Source organism: Leucoraja erinacea, chromosome 9, assembly GCF_028641065.1.
Source record: "Leucoraja erinacea ecotype New England chromosome 9, Leri_hhj_1, whole genome shotgun sequence".
NCBI classification, from domain to species: domain Eukaryota; kingdom Metazoa; phylum Chordata; class Chondrichthyes; order Rajiformes; family Rajidae; genus Leucoraja; species Leucoraja erinaceus.
The window spans coordinates 64,841,089-64,863,225 of NC_073385.1; the positions used below are offsets into that span (position 1 = coordinate 64,841,089).

At 43.8% G+C, this 22,137-nt stretch overlaps 1 protein-coding gene across 1 annotated transcript; it reads right to left on the minus strand.

The window, feature by feature from the left end:
* Window positions 1-374: 374 nt before the first annotated feature.
* nusap1 (nucleolar and spindle associated protein 1) lies at window positions 375-20,149 on the minus strand. Its single transcript, XM_055641052.1, is given in 12 exon segments — window positions 375-1,302; window positions 3,112-3,226; window positions 7,271-7,375; window positions 9,589-9,776; window positions 10,052-10,206; window positions 11,680-11,792; window positions 12,795-12,920; window positions 14,221-14,407; window positions 14,501-14,554; window positions 14,556-14,675; window positions 18,972-19,040; window positions 19,969-20,149. Coding segments are annotated over 12 exon segments (1,413 nt in total). The 5' UTR covers window positions 20,062-20,149; the 3' UTR covers window positions 375-1,214.
* Between the last annotated feature and the right edge of the window lie 1,988 nt (window positions 20,150-22,137).

The window sequence follows — 22,137 nt, forward strand, 5'->3', positions numbered from 1 at the left end:
AGCAGAAATAATATGTGAATGCTTCATTGAGCACAATTCCGACGGGTAACTACGCACTTCGTCCGAGCACGCGTCATGCAAGCCATCTTAAATGACCACCTAAAATGTCATTTGGCAACCTAAAAAGCTACCACTGTTGCCCGGCTGGCAACAGGGAAAAAAAATTTAAGCGAGAGCCCTGGATATGGAACCACTGCAGCATTTAAGAGCAAATAAGAGTCAAAGATTAGGGCTACCTAAAACCTAAATCTTCGGCCATGGTCTTGCTAGGCGCACACCATTACCTTTGACAACCCCTCTGAAATTTTACATCAAACACAGAAGTTGTAGACTATAGGATTAGTGGAGCATACATTGAAATCCAACCTTCACAATTAAGTATAGAACATTTTATTTTTATTAAATCAATTTTCATTGTATTCATACAAATATACTAGACTATATTCATTAAGAGGCACAGATTTTGAAAAAAATCAAAAGCATTAATTCTAAAAAAACTTCAAAACAGTCGTATTGTCTCCACTTCGTTAGTCTTTCTTTTTTTCTTCCAGAAGATGCTATGTCTGCTGCATTATCTCTACAATCTTATTATTTTAAGTCTACACTGAGCTTTTAAGCAAACTAGGCATTGCTAAATAGCCGAAAAGAAAATGCAGTTCACAATTCCCACAGCAGCGGGTTTGGCCTCCTGTGTAGATTCTACGTAGGAATGGAGTCTAAACACAAGAGGGAAGCATTGAGATAAAGTACCATAATTTGGTTTAGTTAGTTTCCTTTAGGAAAGGCATTACAGCATGAAAAACAAATGTTCCTGTCTAAAGCCAAACAGATCATGTAAGTAGCATTACAACATTTACTTGATCCCCATTATAGGAAGGTGCTACAATATGCACAGTAATACCCATGCTGGGGGCTGTAGTTTAGAGCCTAGACCTGAGGATTTTGTGGAGCATGATAGAAATTTTAAGTAAATGGAATCCAGCACATCCTACCTTCAACTAATTGGGGTTATTTGTATACAGGGATTATTGAAAAGCAGCCTCATCTCATGCTGCTTTGGGAAATGTTGAACAACAAAATACATTAAAGTTCAAGACAAATGACATCAACCAAACAAAGCTCGAAGTGCTACAGACAGAAGAAAAAGCAAAACAGATCTTACGTGACCAAAACATAAAAATATCAGAATGAACAGTACAGTGAGTTTGTTTATTTCAATGCATGACCAAGCCTCGCCTTGTTCCCATCACATGGTTCTTTATCTCTTTCCTCTTTTCTATAAACTTCTCCCGTCGATTTTCCCTGCAACAGAACAGAGTGTAAAACCACGCAGCAATAAAGATGTCCGAATGCATCAGCAAGGCATTTCCACATCAGCTGACACCAATGCAAGAATAAGCACAATTTACAAAAGAAATCAGCTCTATACTCTAGCAAAATTAATCATTCAGGCCCTAGAACAGAAAAGATATGTTTCAGAACCTCTGGGTTAGAAGAAAGTGAACAAAGTGTCATTAAACACTTTCCATCACTGTGACAGAGGAAAAGTGCGCTGTGAATATCAAGTGGATAACAAGTTAACCTACAGCTGAAGACATACTCAAATTGCTGGTGCAACTCAGTGGATCAGGCAGCATCGCTGATTAAAAGAATAGGTGATGTTTCTTCACACCTGGATGGCCTGTATAATCCACAAGGGTCTGGACTGTCTATCCTAGAGTTCCTTCAGTAAATAACTTCCATTAATTTCTATTTGGAAGCAGGTTGAATCAGCAGAAGCTCTTACTTTGCTATGCCGGTCACCTTCTGACTGCCTTCTTGCTGATGTAGGTGTGTTGCCAGGCTGCTGGGAGGTATGTTTATAAGGTCATAAGTGATAGAAGCAGAATTAGGCCATTCAGCCCATCAAGTCTACTCCGCCATTCAATCATGGCTGATCTATCTCTCCCTTCTAACCCCATATACCCGACACCCGTACTAATCAAGAATCTCTATGCTGTAAAAATATCTATTGACTTGGCCTCCACAGCCTTCTGTGGCAAAGAATTCCCAGGATATACCACACCGACTGCAGCAATTCCTCATCTCCTTCCTAAAGGAACGTCCTTTAATTCTGAGGCCATGAATTCTAGTCCTAGACTCCCCTCAGTGGAAACATCCTCTCCACATTCACTCTACCCAGGCCTTTCACTATTTGGTATATTTCAATGAGGTCCTCCCTCATCCTTCTAAATTCCAGCGAGTACAGGCCTAGTGCTGCAAAATGCTCATCATATGTTAACCTATTAATTCCTGGGATCATTCTTGTAAACCTCTCTGGACCCTCTCCAGAGCCAGCACATCCTTCCTCAGATATGGTGCCCAAAATATTCCAAATGCAGCCTGACCAGCGCCTTCGAACCTAAGCATTTTGTTCGAGGCCTTCGAGCCTCATGGTTTTGAATTCTAGCCCTCATGAAATAAATGCTAGCAATGCATTTTACTTAATTTCTACCAATTCAACTTGCAAGTTAACTCTTTGGGAATCCTGCATCAGCATTATAAAAAGTCCCTTTGCATATCCGATTTCTGGATTCTCTCCACATTTAGAAAATAGTCTACACCTTTATTCCTACTACCAAAATGCATGACTCCACACTTTGCTACACTATATTCCATCTGCCACTTCTCTGCCAACTCTCCCACCTGTCCAAGTCCTTCTGCAGAGTCCCTACACCCCACTATTCAGTGCTCCAGCACCACCCAGATTTTTGATTCCTACTGAAATTTGTGTGTTAAACTTTTGTGAATTTGAGACGAGAGTGACATATTGTAGCTGGGATGGTACGAAGCCACTAACCATCCCAGAAGAAACCTCAAAGGCTTTTAATGATCACCAGTGATTCAAAATGGCCTTGGTGGTATGTGTGTTGGTCTTGTGATGACCTCCACGGGCTGACAAACATCAAGTGGAGCAGGGTTCAGCCACAAACTATAAGAGTCACAGCCAGACGTCCAACCCAAGATTCACAACAGCAACTCACTGAAGCTTCAATAGCATCACCGTAAAGTACAAGGGCAGAAGGTTCATTCATGCCCTCAAGTCAAATGCCACTGATTTGTAAATCTTACCTAGTCTGCAATTTGGGTTGTTTATAATTCTGCACAGAGAACCTTGAATTCTGTGGATTTTGAGCCACCACAATCTCCTTCTTCTCCTTCTCCTCCTCCCAAGGTTTTAATTTTCCTACAAAACAAAATGAGTACTTTAATAAGGAGGCAAAGGCAACGTGAATGTTTTCTAATGCAGCTGTAGTCAAAATTAAAAACATAAATTGTGAATACCAGGTACTAACAGATTACTGTCATATGATTTTTTAATACGTCCTTAACAGAAACAAAAGGTTTTAAGGAGACTTGATGCTCATAATTATAAGTATTCAGATCTAGATAAACTTACCATTGGTAAATGTGTCATCACGAGTCTATCAATTTAAATGAATTTACTAACGAGTGGAATTCAGGAATGTTGCCAATGTGGGGCGCAGGTCCCGAAATGAAAGCGAAGAGCCAGGTGTTTCGGGAGGTACATTTTATTATGTCCTTCCAGGTAGCAGGGAAGTCCTGAGAGAGAAAGATAGCTCCCAAACCCATGCCTTTAATCCCTCTTGCTAAGGGCCGCCTCTGGACTCACCCATTCCCGTGCCGAGGGGTTTGATGGTTGAGATGGCCCGACCCTTGGGAGCCGCCACAGGACCCCCCCCCGAACCGGAGGCATGAAACACACCGGTGGGCGCACAACCCGGCCGGACTGCGTGCGGAAATCAGCCGACCGATGGGCTGGCGGAGGCACGGGTGAGGGACTGGCGGGAGGACATGCGGAGGGAGTCGTGAAGGGGGGTGCCCTCGAGGCCGAGGTTGGGCAACCAGCACCGGCTGGTCTATGTCCTGATGTGCCAGCTTCAACCGGTCAATCGACACGGCCTCCGGCCAGCCCCTCCACCCATGTCCAACACAAAGGTCGTCTGACCGTGTTCCAGCACCCGGAACGGGCCCTCATACGGCCTCTGGAGTGGCATCCGGTGGACATCACGGCGCAGAAAAACGTAGGGCCAGTCCGAGAGGGCTGATAGCATGTGCGGGCGAAATGTCCCATGGCGGGACGGGCACAAGCCTGCCAACTCGCTCACAAAGTCGCTGTAGGGTGGATGAGGGAGTTCCCTGTTGCCCCAGCGCCGACGGCACAAACTACCCGTGCACCATGAGTGGCGACCCGTAAACGAGCTCCGCTAAAGATGAGGCCAAGTCCTCTTTAGGAGCAGTCCGGATGCCCAGTAAGACCCTCGGCAACTCGTCCATCCAGTCCGGAGAGTCGCGCCTGAGCTGCCAATGGAACCTCTCCACCAGTCCGTTAGCTTGCGGGTGATAGGCCATGGTGTGGTGCAGCTGCACACCCAGCAAGTGAGCCATGGCCAACCACAGCTCGGAGTTTAACTGTGGCCCCCCCCCCGGTCCGAGGAGATGTGCACCGGCACCCCAAAGCGAGCAATCACGGACAATGCACGAGCGCATTTAGCCATTGACGTGTCGGCCAAGACTATGGCCTCCGGCCACCGCGTGAAGCGGTCCACCATCGTGAGGAGGTGGGTGATGCCCCGGGACGGCGGGAGAGGCCCCACAATGTCTACGTGGAGATGGTTGAATCGCCAGTGAGGTAACTCCTGGAGGGGCGCCCGGACATGGCGCTGGATCTTCGCTGTCTGGCACGAAATGCAGATTGGAGCCCAGTGGCCAACCTGCTTGCGCAGACCGTGCCACATGAACAAAGCGGCCACTAGCGCCACACGGTTCGGTTTCCCCTCGACGTAGCGGATGGAGGTGGTGTATTCGGAGAAGTACGCCAAGTGACGCTGCAGTCGTGCGTACCAGGGGTCGGAAACTTTCACCAGGGCGAAAGTGAGCAGCTTGTGGTCTGTGTAGGCGGTGAACGGGCGGCCCTCCAGGAAGTAGTGCTCTGCCAGGTACAGAGCCAGGAGCTTGCGATCGAATGCGTTGTACTTAGTCTGAGCGCGGTATAGGTGCCGGCTGAAGACCAGGGGCTGCCAACCTCCGTCCGTCAGTAGTTCTAGCACGACACCAACCGCCGACTCGGGCGTCCACCGAAGGGCAGTCGGGGCATCATCCCGCAGGTGCACCAGCAGTACGGTCCGAGCAAGGACCTCTTTCGCGCCGTCAAATGCTGCCACCGTCTCATTGGTCCACTCGATGTCCTTACGCCCACCCGCCAGAAGTTGATACAGCGGCCGCGTGATGTGTGCCACGGATGGCACAAAACGATGATAAAGCATCACCATCCCGACAAACTCCTGCAGACCACGCACCGTGTATGGACGGGGAAACCGACGGATGGCGACCCTTTCCGGCAGGGGAACCAATCCTTGCGAAGTCACGCGGTGGCCGAGGAAGTCGATTTTGATTACCCCAAAACAGCACTTAGTGAGGTTGACAGCCAAGCCACGCTCGATGAGCCGCTGACAGAGCTCCTGCTGCGAGCGGCTAGTCACCGGGATGTCGTCGAGGTAGACAAAAACAAACTCAAGGCCGTGACACACCCCATCCATCAATAGTTGGAAGGCCTGCGCAGTGTTCTTGAGGCCGAACGGCATCCGCACAAATTCATACAGCCTCAAACGGCGTGATGATTGCCTCCGGGTAGACCGGGATCTGGTTATAGAGCTTGCTGGCGCTGGACTGCAGGTGCAGTACCCGACACGGCCGCGCGGGGGGTGATCTAACCGGCCTCCGGGATGCAGCTGTCATTCCTTCCACAACTCCCCCGCCCCCCCAGGAGCACGACCATCTAGTTTAGGAGGCTTATTGGCCGTCGGTCGCCTAGGCCCTCCACATGAACGAGCCTGGAAGCACGCTCCATCCTGCCGAGCCCATAAATCTGGAGCAGGAGCTCCTTAAGGCCGCGATATTTCTCCGTGGCCAGGGGGGGCTGCGAGGAAGTCCGTGACCTCTCCGACCGTGTCCTGGTCGAGGGCTCCCACCAGGTAATAGAAACAGGTATCATCTGCTGTAATGCCCCACAGGTTGAATTGGGCCTCCGCCTGCTGAAACCAGATGTGCGGTCGGGTGGTCCAGAAGGTGGGCAACTTCACCGAGACCGCGTCCAGAGACAGGGCCGCGCCGGCCTTTGAGGTGCAAGGACGGGCGGTTGTCTCCATCATGATGATAATGGAGCGTCAGGGGTCACCAATGTGGGACGTAGGTCCCGAAATGAAAGCGAGGAGCCAGGTGTTTCCGGAGGTATCTTTTATTATGTACTTCTTGGTATCAGAGAAGTCCGCAAGAGAAAGATGGCACCCAAACCCTTGCCTTTTATCCCTCTAGCTAAGGGCCGCCTCTGGACTCAACCATTCCAGTGCCGAAGGGTTTGATAGTTGGGATGGCCCGACCCTTGGGAGCCGGCACAAGATGCACTTTTCCTGCAAGTTGTAAGCAGAACACTGTACAACCTCTCATAAAATACATTTCAGGTAAACTGACCTAGATGGAGTCCCATTCATAACCTTGATGGGTTATAACAGGTTCTCTCTCAAATTTCAAAAGTGCCAATTCCCACAAAAAGTGGTTCTACATTCATTAGACAAGAAATGAATCAAATTAAGAACAGGACGAGATGTCTGGAGAGAGGCGGCACCAAAAACCTTCTCCACTTAAGAATTCACAAGAAGGCACTCCCAGTTACTACAGGAAATCTGCAGACGACCCTTACCAAGGCAACCCTCACTCGTTGCCTAAAACCTTGGGTACAAATTTCATAATTATTTGCTCAGACCTTGCAATCCGTCTCTGCTGCGAGATGCCACCCACACTTTCATATACAATTCTCTGGCAGCTTACTTACCTATTGCAGATGGAATCTGCCTCTTGATTACACTGCTCTTCAGAAGGCTCTGCTGGCCGTCGGTCCCCTCTGGGACGATGCCAACACACAAAATCTAACCCCCCCCACCCACACCAACCAAAAGTAACAGTGATTACTGGAAACGGGTAAATAGGTTCAAATGCCTTAGAAATATTATTTCAAAGCAGATTCCATTATAGCCTTTTAACTAAAGGAAGTGAATAATTTAGAAAGTGGTAATGACATTGAATTAATTGATTTTGAGTTTGTGGATGCAGGATTCTAGAATCCTAAATAAAGACACACTTAAGCAATACGCTTACTCCCCGACCTCAAGATAATCTACCCAAAGGGTCACTTAAAGCAATGCATACCAACCTTTGTGTGGCTTGTATCGAAGTGGCTGAGACAAGCTGGCTTGCAAGTCAAACCTCTTATTGGATCCAGGAGTAGCATTGCCAGAGAACTTGTAAGGAGTAACCACTGAAAACAAGCCATGAAACAACAAAAAACGTTCAATGGCACAGTGCAACATAATCTTTCAAGTTTTTACTCTTTTAACAGAAGTGTTTTATTGATAAATTCTGCAGACTAAAATCACTTAAAAGAGGTCTAGTATCTGTAATAGGTTATTCCACAATCTGCTGCAGCTGATCATCCACAGGAGGGAGTCACACCGCAGCGAGACTCCTGACGGGCACCCGAAAAAGGGACCACATCAGCCCGATTCTGGCCTCTCTCTACTGGCTCCCTGTGCCATTCCGAATAAATTTCAAGATCCTTCTTTATGTTTACAAACCCTTAAAGCGCTTGCCCCGACCTACATCAAAAGTCTGCTTCGTCACCACACCACCTCCAGGTCCCTCAGATCGGCTGACTTGGGGTTACTGAATATCCCTCGGTCTAGGCATAAGCTCAGGGCGACCACGCCTTTACGGTTGCTGCTCCTAGACTATGGAACAGCATCCCTCTTCCCATCAGAACTGCCCCCTCCATCGACTCCTTTAAGTCGAGCCTTAAAACTCATCTTTACTCTCAAGCCTTTCTTGACGTCCTCTGAGGGAGGGCTATATGTATGTATTTATGTACTTAATCTATGAACCACTGTTGTATAATGTTAGTACCTCCACCAATGTAAAGCACTTTGGTCAACGAGAGTTGTTTTTTTAAATGTGCTATAGAAATAAAAGTGACTTGACAGTCTACCCTCTCCGCTGAAATTACTGTCGCAGATAAAGGCAGGTCCAACTGTTCATTTCCCTTTTCAAGATAGAAACATAGAAAATAGGTGCAGGTAGGCCATTCGGCCCTTCCAGCCTGCACTGCCATTCAATATGATCATGGCTGATCATCCAACTCAGTATCCTGTACCTGCCTTCTCTCCATACCCCCTGATCCCTTTAGCCACAAGGGCCACATCTAACTCACTCTTAAATATAGCCAACGAACTGGCCTCAACTACCTTCTGTGGCAGAGAATTCCAGAGATTCACCACTCTGTGTGAAAAATGTGTTCCTCATCTCAGTCCTAAAAGATTTCCCCCTTATCCTTAAACTGTGACCCCCTTGTTCTGGATTTCCCCAACATCGGAAGCAATCTTCCTGCATCTAGCCTGTCCAACCCCTTAAGAATTTTGTAAGTTTCTATAAGATCCCCCCTCAATCTTCTAAATTCTAGCGAGTACAAACCAAGTCTATCCAGTCTTTCTTCATATGAAAGTCCTGACATCCCAGGAATCAGTCTGGTGAACCTTCTCTGTACTCTCTCTATGGCAAGAATGTCTTTCCTCAGATTAGGAGACCAAAATTGTACGCAATACTCCAGGTGTGGTCTCACCAAGACCCTGTACAACTGCAGTAGAACCTCCCTGCTCCTATACTCAAATCCTTTTACTATGAATGCTAACATACCATTCGCCTTCTTCACTGCCTGCTGCACCTGCATGCCTACTTTTAATGACTGGTGTACCATGACACCCAGGTCTCGTTGCATCTCCCCCTTTCCTAATTGGCCACCATTCAGATAATAGTCTACTTTCCTGTTTTTGCCACCAAAGTGGATAACCTCACATTTATCCACATTATACTGCATCTGCCATGCATTTGTCCACTCACGCAACCTGTCCAAGTCACCTTGCAGCCTCCTATCCTCCTCACAGCTAACACTGCCCCCCCCAGCTTCGTGTCATCCGCAAACTTGGAGATGTTGCCTTCAATTCCCTCATCCAGATCATTAATATACATTGTAAATAGCTGGGGTCCCAGCACTGAGCCTTGCGGTACCCACTAGTCGCTGCCTGCCATTGTGAAAATGACCCGTTTACTCCTACTCTTTGCTTCCTGTCTGTCAGCCAGTTCTCTATCCACATCAATACTGAACCCCCAATACCGTGTGCTTTAAGTTTGTATACTAATCTCTCATGTGGGACCTTGTCGAAAGCCTTCTGAAAGTCCAAATATAACACATCCACTGGTTCTCCCTTATCCACTCTACTAGTTACATCCTTGAAAAATTCTATAAGATTCGTCAGACATGATTTACCTTTCATAAATCCATGCTGACTTTGTCCAATGATGCCCAAAAGGGAGTGATATGGGAACCTAACTTGTCGTCAATAAGTCTTAAATAGCAATTGCTGAGATATTTAACACTGCTGAGATGTTACATGCAATTAAAAAAAACATTTTACACATTACCTTTGGTCTGGGCACGTTCCATAGTACTGGTATCTCCTTGGTCTTTGGATGTCCTGGGTTGTGACGACTTGTTTATTTTCATCTCTTCTGTCCCAAGATCACTGGATATTTCTGTGCAAGGTGACATTTTGGCAGGCGTTTTTGCTGCAGTTTCCTTTTCCTCATTGTCTCTGGTAGCCTTTGAAAACCTGAACAGCATCAAATATAATCAGCATCAAGTATAAGTTCACTGCAGGTAAAATATATTTAAGAATAATAAGTGGAGTAAAAAATGTGAAAGAACAACACTGAAGCTACTCTTAAACAACATTTTAATAACAATTTTTACTTAAATATGTTAGATTTTAAATATTAATTTGGTGCAATATTCAAGGAATAGCACATAGAATGAGACAGAAGAGGACAGAATTGCCAGAAAGAAACTATCTGAATGCTGCTTAAAAAAAGCGATAAAAGCTATTACCGAACATTCATTTTGGTAACAGAGTGCACAGATGGTTTGAAAACAGAGGTGCGTGGCAATTTAAATTGGCTGGCTGGTGTAGTTAATTGAGTATTTTTTGTTGTCCGTTGCACTGGGCTGAGTAAAGACATACTCTGAGGTCCATTTAGTGATTTCTAAAGCAAAGAGAGAGATGATATGTTAAGTACAAGTTTCTAATATAATAAGAAATTCAAGAAACTAACAGTCAATTTGATTTTGGATTAAACACAGCTTCAATCTTATCTATAACAGCATAAAATCTTTTAAACTCAAGACCAATATTTGGAGACAAAGTTCCAGAATTAAAAGGAAGCACGATAGAACATGATGATAGCAGACAAGAATATTGTTTTCCATTCGCCACTTTATTGCTCTGTCAATTGAACTTTGCCCAGACTCAATTTAATCAGTTCCAACAATAACCTCCTTTAGACTCCCATAGCTATCTTGACTACACTTCTTCCCACCCTGCTTCCTGTAAAGACTCTATCGCCTCTATCCCAATTCCTCCGTCTATGCCACATCTGCGCCCAGGATGAGGTTTTCCATACCAGGGCACCGGAGATGTCCTCATTCTTTAAAGAAACGGGGGTTCCCCTCTTCCATTATAGATGAGGCCGTCACTAGGATCTCCTCGATATCCCGCAGCTCCACTCTTATTCCCATTTCCCCCCCCATCCGTAACAAGGACAGAGTCCCCCTTGTCCTCAACTTCCACTCCATCAGCTGTCACATACAATCCTCCCCAACATTTTCGCCACCTCCAACGGGGTCCCACTACTGGCCACATCTTCCCATCTCCACCGCTTTCTGCTTTCCGCATAGACCATTCCCTCAAACTCCCTGGTCAACTCATCCCTTCCCATCCAAACTGCCCCCTCCCCAGGTACTTTCCCCTGCAACTGCATGAGATGCAACACCTGTCCCTTTACCTCTTCCCTCGACTCCATCCAAGGACCTAAACTGTCTTTTCAGGTGAGGTAGAGGTTCACTTGCACCTCCTCCAACCTCATCTACTGTATCTGCTGTTCCAGGCGTCAACTTCTCTACATCGGCAAGAACAAGCTCAGGCTCGGCGATCGTTCCCAATTCCCATTCCTAATCTGGAGGGACAGCACCTCATATTTCGCTTGGGTCGTTTACATCCCAGCGGAATGAACATTGACTTCTCTAACTGCAGATAGTCCTCGCTTTCTCTCTCCATCCCCTTCACAGTTCTCCCACTAGTCTTACTGTCTCCGACTACATTCTATCTTTGTCCAGCCCCCTCCCCTGACATCAGTCTGAAGAAGGGTCTCAACCCAAAACGTCACCCATTCTTCGCTCCAGAGATGCTGCCTCACCCGCCGAGTTACTCCAGCATTGTGTCTACCTCTAGAATGGACCTCATATCCTAGGGATAATTTCCAATTTACCTTGTTGCCGCCCTGACACTTTTGTTAGATATGCACTCTCTCTGTAGCTGTAACACTTTATTCTACCATCTGTTTATTTTCTCTTTTGAAAGAGCCGATGTGCTCTTGTAATGCAAGATTTGCCTGGATAGAACATTAAACAAAAATTTCACTGCATCTTGGTACACGTGACAATAATAAATAAACTAATACCTTCACTGGTTTGACACAGTTACCAATAGCTTCAAGGCGTTTTTTTTTCCGTTCAACATACAAGTCAATTGATTCCATCTTGTTGAAATTTGCTTCATGAATCTTCTTCCAGTCTAAAAATTCAAAATACCATACCACATTAGTCAAATGTTCCCAGATAACATTAATGCGTGGGTATTAATCTAAATGGATATTAGTTCAAAAATATTGTACTTCATTATCAAGATAAAGATCAGGAATTACAAATATTTTAAGGACGGTATATATCTGCTGCTATTTTCAAAATAATTCACTGTCCGGTAAACATAACCATGCTTTTGAAAACACTTACTTTTGTATTATATTCCCCATCTCAAAGTCTCACGCTCAGATTCTGGCACTCATACCTATTCTACCAGTGATGTTAAGCCAATTGGTCCACAACTGTCTCTTTAAAAATAGCCAGGAATTATATTTTGTGCTTTCCAATTTTTGGCCCCATTTCCTTTGGAGATTTTTTATACACAAGAATGCAACTGACAACTTTTGCTGATCTGTTTCCGCAATCCTCTTAGACTGCATCTTTCCAGATTGTTTGGCTAGTTATCTCCTTCATTTCTTCCTAAACTGTTGTAGATTTCTCCTAAAGGACCTGTCCCACTTGGCAATGTTTTCAGTCACATATCAGTGTTGCCAAAAGATTTTGACCATTTCAAAATCCAGCGGCGACAAAAAAGTTGCGACTCGTGAAAAAATACTGCGCATCATACGTCATCAGGCCGCGTCACTGCCGCAAATTTTTCGGTGACCCGATACGTCAGTCAATGATGCCAGCAGTCACCGAAAATCGGCAAGTGGGACAGACCCTTAACTTTGCTCTGCAATTTCCCATTTGTAATCGGTTCACTAAAAATAGTAGGGAACAATGTTTAATATATTTCATCTATCAGTGGTTGACAGTTGCATGTACAGAACTTAAATTTGCCTTAAGACAATTGGCTATATGATAAAGTCGTAGGTGCTAGTACAGGAACATTTAGATCTTTGCATTGTTGTCAATCTCACAATTTCTATTATCAGACACACAGTGTGTGAATCCGAACATTAGTACTATGAGGAATCAGATATTTTCTTACCAGGAGTAACATGCATTAGTCCAGTCTTTCCACCGACAGGTGTCTTTAGTCCTGTTTTCCTGGCTCCTCCAATGTAACGTGGAATTTTGCCACCCTGCACAAATGTTTTTGATTGACCAACAGTTCCTGAAGTTGAAACAAAACCAACTGCTAAGCCCAAACAATATTTGCTGCAGGGACATGCTGCAACCCATCTCCCAAAGCACCAATTTGCACATGCACTCATCCAATCTCGTTTCCCAAAACTCAATTTATGAAAAATAAAATCACTCCGGGGAGCGAAGCATTTAGCTGTCACAGCACCAAATCCTACAATTTTGATTTCAAAACATTCTGCCTCTTCTTTCAAGACCTTCTAAAATCTTGAAAACATTGCTCCATTGTCTATTAAATAAGCTTACTGAGAGAAGCATTGAAGCACACCACTAAGTCAAAAGGTGAAACACAAATCTTGACTACACAGCAAATAAAATGGATTAGTGTAGATGAATGCAATTGGACACTTGATTGTTCTCATGGCCGAAGGGCTTGTTTTGGTACTAAATAACCCTACAAGTCGGATTTATCAAAGAAACACATTTCTAGCGGCTCCTGGACACAATAGTTAAGACCATCCAGTGTTAGAGAGCCCTTCGGCCCAAGTCAAAGTAACCTTTATTGTCATTCAGACCTTGCGGTCTGAACGAAATTTAATTGCCTTGCAGTCGTACAGATAATTAAAATGAAGAAACACACAATAAACACATATTAACATCCCATTTTAATCTCCAAAGAGCTAATAAAAGCAACGTTACAAGTTATTTAAAGCACTGGTGCAGAAGGATGCAGATTTCTGGAATTTTCCATTCTAGATGGTTGTGGTTAGATCACTAGGAAGTATTTAAAGGAAAGGCAGATAGTTTTGAAGGAAAGATCAGAGAATTGAGAACTAAATGGAACCAGCACAGGAGAGTTGAGTCGAACAGAACAGCAATGTTCAAATTGAACATTGGCTAATGTTGAATTAGAATCTTGAAAATGCATTTCTGCTTTAGTTAAAGGGTTAAGGCCTGGATGGTTGATTAAAAGTTTTATTTCTGCATGAGATTTAAAGTCACTTGCAAATCTTTTTTCCCCCAAATAAAATAACAAATATGGGTTTAGTAACCTATCCTTGCTGTCTCCTCCCCTTCCTAACTCTCCCTCGGCCCTCAGGCTCCTCCTCCTTTTTTCTTTCTTCGCCCCCCCCCCACCAGTCTGAAGCAGGGTTTCGGCCCGAAACGTTGCCCACTTCCTTCGCTCCATAGATGCTGCTGCACCCGCTGAGTTTCTCCAGCATTTGTGTGTGTTATCCATAAAGTATATTCTAAAACACATTTAAATAATGCCACCCCAAAGAATCATTTCATGTGTGTGAGATTAAGGTTAAACAATTGTACAGCACTACCTTTGGATGTGGCAGTTGTTTCTTCTGATGGTAAAGGTTTGCACTGGGTCACAGCAGCATTCTCAGTATTACTTCTTTCATCTCCAGTTTCCACAAAATCTTCAAATTCTGCATGCCGCTTTCTTGGTTTCCTTTTGGAGCCTGACCCCTCTGTGTTTTGACAACTTTCAGAAAGAGGAGAAACCTCCTAAAATATTTAATAATAAAAGTAAAATATGAAACGGTTGAACTGTTACCTTCCAAGTTAGGTAGTAGATTAAACGATAGCTCTGAATGTTACCTGTGAAGGCTGCTCAATGGCAGAACATTCCTGCTGATGTCCAGATTCATTCTGAATTATCTTTCTGCCCTTCTTTGCTTTCATTTGACAGCCTTCCCTTGCCCCGTCGTTTAGTCACATAAGAGTCTTCTCCTTTTTCCAAAACTGGTGTAATACTCTTATCATCTTCTGAAGCCTAGAAACAAATGGGCATACTGTATGTTCAAATAAACTTCACGCTTGTTCACAAAAGCAAATAGTTTCTTGTTTCACAAAAATATCAAATGTAGATTTTACATCATTTTCGTCAAAGCTACGTAGTCACTCCTTAGTGCAATTGCTGTTCCATTCCTGGGAGACAGTTATACAGTAAGGTAACAGGACCCTCAGCCCAAATATGTCCACACCAATCAAGCTGCTCGCTGTCAAAAAAAATAATAGTTCACCAATTTGGTTACAATCAGGTTTATTATTATAAATACAAGGACAGCATAGACCATTTGGTTCACTGCACCTATGCATTATACAAATGTTCATGACTGATCTAGTGACTTGGTCCACACACCTAGCTTTTCACCATTTTCAAAACATTTGTTCATGGGATAATAACATGACTGTAATGTCAGTGTTTCATTGTCCAATCTTAATTGCTCTAAACTGGCCAGTTTGCTTCTATGTTACAAAGAACACTTGAGAGTTCAAAAGTCCTATTTGGGACAAAGGTTAAATAAAATTACAGTATACAAGATTGATATACACTATAAAACCACCGATTTAAAACTTCTCAAGTTGATAGAACTTAAACTGTTAGTTCTAGATCAATAAAACTTTAGCCTCTATTCCTAATGCATTAACTTATCTACTATGTCAGAATTATATATTCCTTGGTAGACAAAAGTGCTGAAGAAACTCAGCGGGTGCAGCAGCATGTATGGAGCGAAGGAAATAGGCAACGTTTCGGGCCGACACCCTTCTTCAGACTCCTTGCTACCTTCATATACGTTAACCATTTTAGCAACTTTTGGGGGGAATAAAACACGAATCTCTGATAAAATATACATCTGACCATTGGTGAAGGTTTCTGTTTCCACCCAAGGCTGATCCCATCACTTCTCCCTGATAACTTAAAATAAAAAATAATTTCTACATTTCAGGGACTATAGCCCTAGTTTTAGTAATTTCTTCTCCACAGCTAATAAGATATTCCTAAGATGTGTATTGTAGATTGGTTCATATTAGCTCAGTTTTGGTCCAAACAATACTCTGTATAACTAGCATAACCTATCTCCTTGTATTTAAGCCCATGAGCACCATTCCACGAGATGACGTTTCCTATTAAAGCAAAGCCACAAGATTCTGGGACTCCGCTACTTCTCGCGCTTCATCATTTATAATTGGGACATGTTACCCCAATCCTGTAGGTCACGTTACATTCGGGCTGTATAACATGTCCAGGTAATCATCCCTGGGAGTTTCATGACAAAATTGATCAGGTTTTAAAATTTGATATTTCCAAGAAGCAATGTAAATGCCTACAATGCATAACAACAACCTTTCCCTCAATGTCAGCAAGACAAAGGAGATATTGATCGACTTCAGGAAGCATACTCCAGTTTGCATTGATGGTGCTGAAGCAGAGATGGAGTCAATATCACCTACAACTTCTCCTGCAACAACCAAAAAAAAAACCAGACCGACACCTCTACTTCCTTAGAATGCTTATAAAGTTCGGCCTGTCTCCTACAACTCTCACCAACTTCTACAGATGCACCATAGAAAACATTTTATCAGGATGCATCACAGCTTGGTTTGGGAGCAGTTCTATCCAAGACCGCTTGAAATTACAGCAAATTATAGATGCAGCCCAGAACATCACAGAAACCAACCTCCCTTCCATTTACTCCATTTATACCTCACGTTGCCTCGGCAAGGCCAGCAGTATAATCAAGGATGAGTTGCACCCTGGCACTCCCTCTTCTCCCCTCAGGCAAAAGGTATAGAAGTGTCAAAACGCACACTTACAGATTCAAGGACAGTTTCTTCCCAATTGTTATCAGGCAACTGAATCATCCTACCAGAACCAGAGAGCAGTCCTAACTACTATCAATCTCATTGGTGACCTTCGGACTATCCTGGATCAGACTTTGTAGGCTTTACCTTGCACTAAACGTTTTTCCCTTATGTATCTATACACTGCAAATGGTTTGATTGTAATCATGTATTGTTTTGCTGCGGAATGGATAGCACACAACATCTTTTTTACTGTACCTCGGTACACTTGATAATAAACTAAACATACTGGAATCCCAAGCAAAAAAAAACTGTTGGAGAAACGTCCCAATCGAAAAGGTGAATTGTCCATTCCCCCACAGATGCTGCCTAACCCGCTGAGTTCCCCCAGCACTGTTTTTGAAGCAGAAATAAGGTAACCAAGATAAATGGGGGAACCACAACTGAGGAAAAGGCAGCATGAAAAGTGCCACTGTTGCAAGTTCAGCAGAACAGGAGAAACAGATAGAAGGGAAATCTGACAAATATACTGTGCAGAAGTAAAGCCAAAACAGTTGACAGTTGTGTAGGGGTTGTTAACCTGAACTGGAGGGGAGCCAGAGTAGTCCGTCAGAAATTGGAAGGAGTGATGGGAAGGCAGAGGTTAAGACCAGAACGTGTTAAAGGAAGGACAGGCAAGGAGAGGTAAATGAATATGGTGACACTGTTGGGCTGAAATGTGTTTATTTCAATGCAAGGAGAATTGTGAATAATGCAGATGAACACAGAGTCTGTGATGTTGAGGTTATTATGGAACCATGGTTAGTAAAATTGAAAATAGGTGCAGGAGTAGGTCTTTGGCCCTTCAAGCCAGCACCACCATTCAATATGATCATGGCTGATCATCCAAAATCAGTGCCCCTTGCCAGAAGTGCGAGAGGGACATGGCTGGCAACTCAATTGTCCAGGGTTTCAATGGGAGGCAAAGAGGTGGAGGAGTTGTGCTACTGATCAGAGAGACTGTCAGAGATTTACTGGTTCGTCCATTGAGGCATGATGGGAAGAGCTTGGTAATAAGGAATGTGCAAGCATTTTAATAGGAATGTACTATAAGCCCCCCCCTCCCCAAAAAAAAGCAAGAGATAGATGAACATATGTGCAGATAGATTACCCAAAGATGCCAAACTATCAAGGTTTCCTTTGAGGATGTTTTTCCTTAGAAGTGTTATTTAGTTTTATTTGTGATTGTATGGATGTGCTAGGCAATTGAACTGGAAGTGTTTACTCTCACCATTGCAGTCTCAATGAGAACAAGCTCATGAATCCTCAGCTCTTTGGTCTTGCTATTGGAGGGTTGTTGCATAGACATAGATTTTCAATCAGATTTTCAAATCTCCCCTCGTATTCATCATTAAAGTGTACATATTCATCAGAACCTAAATTTGAAGATGGTAAACTAGGAGCAGCATCTATGGAGCGAAGGAAATAGGCAACGTTTCGGGCCGAAACCCTTCTTCAGACTGATCGGGGGTGGGGGTGGGTGGGGACAAGAAAGGGAAAAGGAGGAGTAGCCAGAAGGCTGTTATACATATAGAGTGCAGAATAGGGGATTGAACCCAGGCTTGAAATGCTCCTGTGTTGATGGTTAGAGGAAGAGGAGTGTTGCCAATTCATACTCATTGCAGTCTGCTGACAAGGAAGTCAAGGATACAACTACACAGGAACGAGGAGAGACCCTGTTCTTCAAGTTCAATATGTTTGGAGGGGATGATACACTTGATGAATAACCTGACCATGTTCTTATTCTCTAAGTGGTCCAGAACAGAGTGGAGAGCCAACAAGATTACATTTCCTGGTGATCTATTGTGGCAATAGGTGAATTCCAGTGGGCCCAGGTCCTTTCTAAGGCAGGAGTTGCACCATAATTAGCCCCTCAACGCACTTTATCACCATGGATGTTAATGACCAGTCTATAGTGGTTGAGGAATGTCACTGTACCCTTCTTGGACATTGGTATAACTGAAAGCAAGTCTGAACCTTAATACAGAGTTTGAAGATGTCTACAACATCTCCAGCCAGATGGTCTACGTAGATTTTAAGAATGCAGCCAATGACAACCATGGGGGTTGGACATTTTCCGAGTGTACACCCTCATGAACAAAGATCCTATGCTCATGAAGGATCATTTGACATCGGCCTCAGCAACAGATTAGAATATCGGCAGAGTGACAAGTTGTACTAAATCACTCAAGCTTCCAAATGACTACGAATTTAAAGGAAGTTGATGAAAACAACAGAGTGTTTAACAGACGTTGTGTTTAATTGTCAAATGCACCAATTATTTTTTTTATTTGTTACAGCTTTGTTCTATGTTCTAATTCCATTTCTAGCGCACACCGTACAACGCTGTTTGTAACGTCTCGGACCATTTTGCAATTTTAAGAGCATGTTTGTTTATAATTAACCAAAACACGTTTTGCTTTATCATATCCCAAGTTTCTACCTGCACATCAGCGACGTCTTTCGGATGCTTTTTGTAATAATCTTGCAAGAGTTTACACAGCTTATCCGCCTGTGTTTAAAAAAAAAAAAGATGCAAAAGATTAGTGGAAGATTCGGCACAACCCACGGTAGCCCACAACATTCAAGCAACAGTAATGCCGCGCTGTGTAGGAAGGAACTACAGATGCTGGTTTAAACCGAGAGTAGACACAAACATGGTGGAGAATCTCAGCGGGACAGACAGCATCTCTGGTGAGAATGAATGGGCGACATTACGGGTCGAGATCTTTCTTCAGACCAAAGATTATAGAGCAGAGATTCTATGATCTTTGCTTCAGACAGATGTAAGGTCTCAACCCATTTATTTCTCTCCAGGGATGCTGCCTGTCCCGCTGAGTTACACCAGCATTTTGTCTGTCTTTCAGGACCGAAGCAAGAAGAAGGGTGTCAAAAATGCTGGAGAAACTCAGGCGAGGCAGCATATAGATTAGAAACATAGACAATATGTGCAGGAGTAGGCCATTCGGCCCTTCGAGCCTGCACCGCCATTCAATACGATCATGGCCAATGGCGGACTGGCCAGGGTGTCAGCTTGCCCGATGGCAAGTGGGCCCCTGATGAAATGATAGCAAGTGGGCCCCTGATGAAATGATAGCAAGTGATGGCAAGTGGGCCCCTGTTAAATGATAGCATTGTAGTTGTGGGTGGGCCCCCTTTGTCTCCTGGCAACCAATATTTTTAGACCCAGCCCGCCACTGATCGTGGCTGATCTATGGAGCGAAGGAAATAGGCAACGTTTCGGGTCGAAACCCCTCTTCAGACTTCTACAGAAGAAGGGTCTCGACCCGAAACGTGGCCCCGCCATTATTGCTGCTCTGCAGAGAGATGCTGCCTGCCCTGCATGATTTTGTGTCGATGTTCGGTGTAAACCAGCATCTGCAGTTCCTTCCCGTACAAGCAGCAACGAGTGATGGTGACCTGGCGCTCCCCGGACTCACCTTCAAGTTGGCCTTCACGCCGCACTGCTTGGCGAGCTGCTGCAGGTCGCTGTACTTCAGCTGCTGCAGCGCCTTGTCTCCGCTCAACTCCATTAGGATCTTTGATGTCTGTCTCAGCTCTGCTCAGCTCAGCTCGCGCTCTTGTTTTCACCCGCCAACCAACCGCCCCGCGCCCGTTTGAATTCTCGCCCGCACGCCGCCCATTGGCTGCAGCGGCGTTGCGCAACCCTCGTCACGTGACCGCCGATCGCCAACAAGATCACGTGCAGGGGGAAACTCCAGGCCACTTTGATGAGAGGATTACATGGATGGTTCATATTCAGAAAGTAGTGGACAAATGTAAGAAGATGCTTAATGTAATGAGGTGTTTAGTTGGATGTGATGTATTTTTTGATATTGAGAAAGCATATGATATGATGTGGGGAGAAGGGTTATTAGTGAAACTAGGTAAATTGGGGATTAAAGGTCGTATATTTAAATGGATTAAGGATTTTTTATTTGGGAGGTCAATACAAGTACGAGTTGGAAATCAATACTCAGGAGCATTAGATATTGAAAATGGAACACCTCAAGGGAGCATAATAAGTCCTTTACTATTTTTAGTAATGATAAACGATGTATATGAAGAAATTGTAAATGAAATGGGAGTTTCACTGTTTGTGGATGATGGGGCAATCTGGAAAAGGGGGAGAAATGTGAAGTTTATTGTGCAGAAACTACAGAGGGCTATAATAAAGGTACAAGAGTGGTCATATAAATGGGGATTCAAATTTTCGGTGGAAAAGACAAAGATAATGTTTTTTACTAGGAAGAAAATTGATAGTGAGGTTAAACTAAAATTATATAACCAGGAATTGGAGAGAGTAAAATACTATAAATTTTTAGGTTTATGGTTTGATGAGAGGATTACATGGATGGTTCATATTCAGAAAGTAGTGGACAAATGTAAGAAGATACTTAATGTAATGAGATGTTTAGTTGGATGTGATTGGGGGGCAGATAGAACAGCTTTGAAGGCTATATACACTGGGTTAATTAGATCTGTGTTAGATTATGGTTGTGTGGTGTATGGGTCCGCATCAAGTACTTCTCTTAAGAAAATAGACAACATTCAATATCAGGCATTGAGAATATGTACAGGTGCAATAAAAACAACTCCTACAGCAGCATTACAGGTTGAAATGGGGGAGATGCCTCTAGAGATGAGAAGGATACAGCTTTCATTGAATTACTGGATTAACCTACAGGGCCACAGTCAAGAACACCCAGCACAAGTTACTGTTAAACCATGCTGGGAAAAGGAGAGAAGGGAAACAAAAAGTTTTGGATGGACAGTGACCCAGAGAGCAATACAAATAGTCATAGCACAATTAAATGTGGTTCCAACGGTTCCATTACCGTCAATTCCACCTTGGATACTTCCAGATGCAACAGTAGACTTTACAATATTAGATCAGAAAAACAAGGATAAACAGCATATGTATAATTCAGTCATCATACAGGAATACATTGACAGATACTACAGTTTTGTCCAAATTTATACAGATGCATCAAAAGATTCAGTAGATAAAGTAGGAGTAGCATTTATTGTACCAGAATTTCACATCAAAGTAGGGAAGAGGATCAATAATGAGGTCTCAGTATACACAGGGGAAATGATTGCAATATTGTTAGCAGTACAGTGGGTCGAGGATACTAGGCTTTTAAGGACAGTTATTTGTTCAGATTCAAGTTTAGCAATAAAGAGTTTACAGCACAGCCAATCAGACAGCAGACCAGACATTTTGATAGAAATACAACAAACATTATTCAGAATTCAAATGATGGGGCTTACAGTCATATTTTTATGGGTACCAGCATTAGAGGAAACGAAATTGCAGATAAGGTAGCAAAAGAGGTAACAAAAAGAAGTAAGATTGATTTAAGTATTAACGTAGGTAAAACTGAAATCAAAGACATTATTAAGCAAAGACTGAAGGAAAGATGGCAAAAGCAATGGGAGGAAGAGCGGAACGGACGGTGGTTCTACAGAGTCCAGAGGAAAGTGGGAGAAATGAGATGTGCAGGAAAAAACAGAAACGAGGACACAGTAATTTCAAGAATTAGATTTGGACACACTGGTCTGAACAGTACACTTTTTATAATAGGCAAGCATAATACAGGCAGATG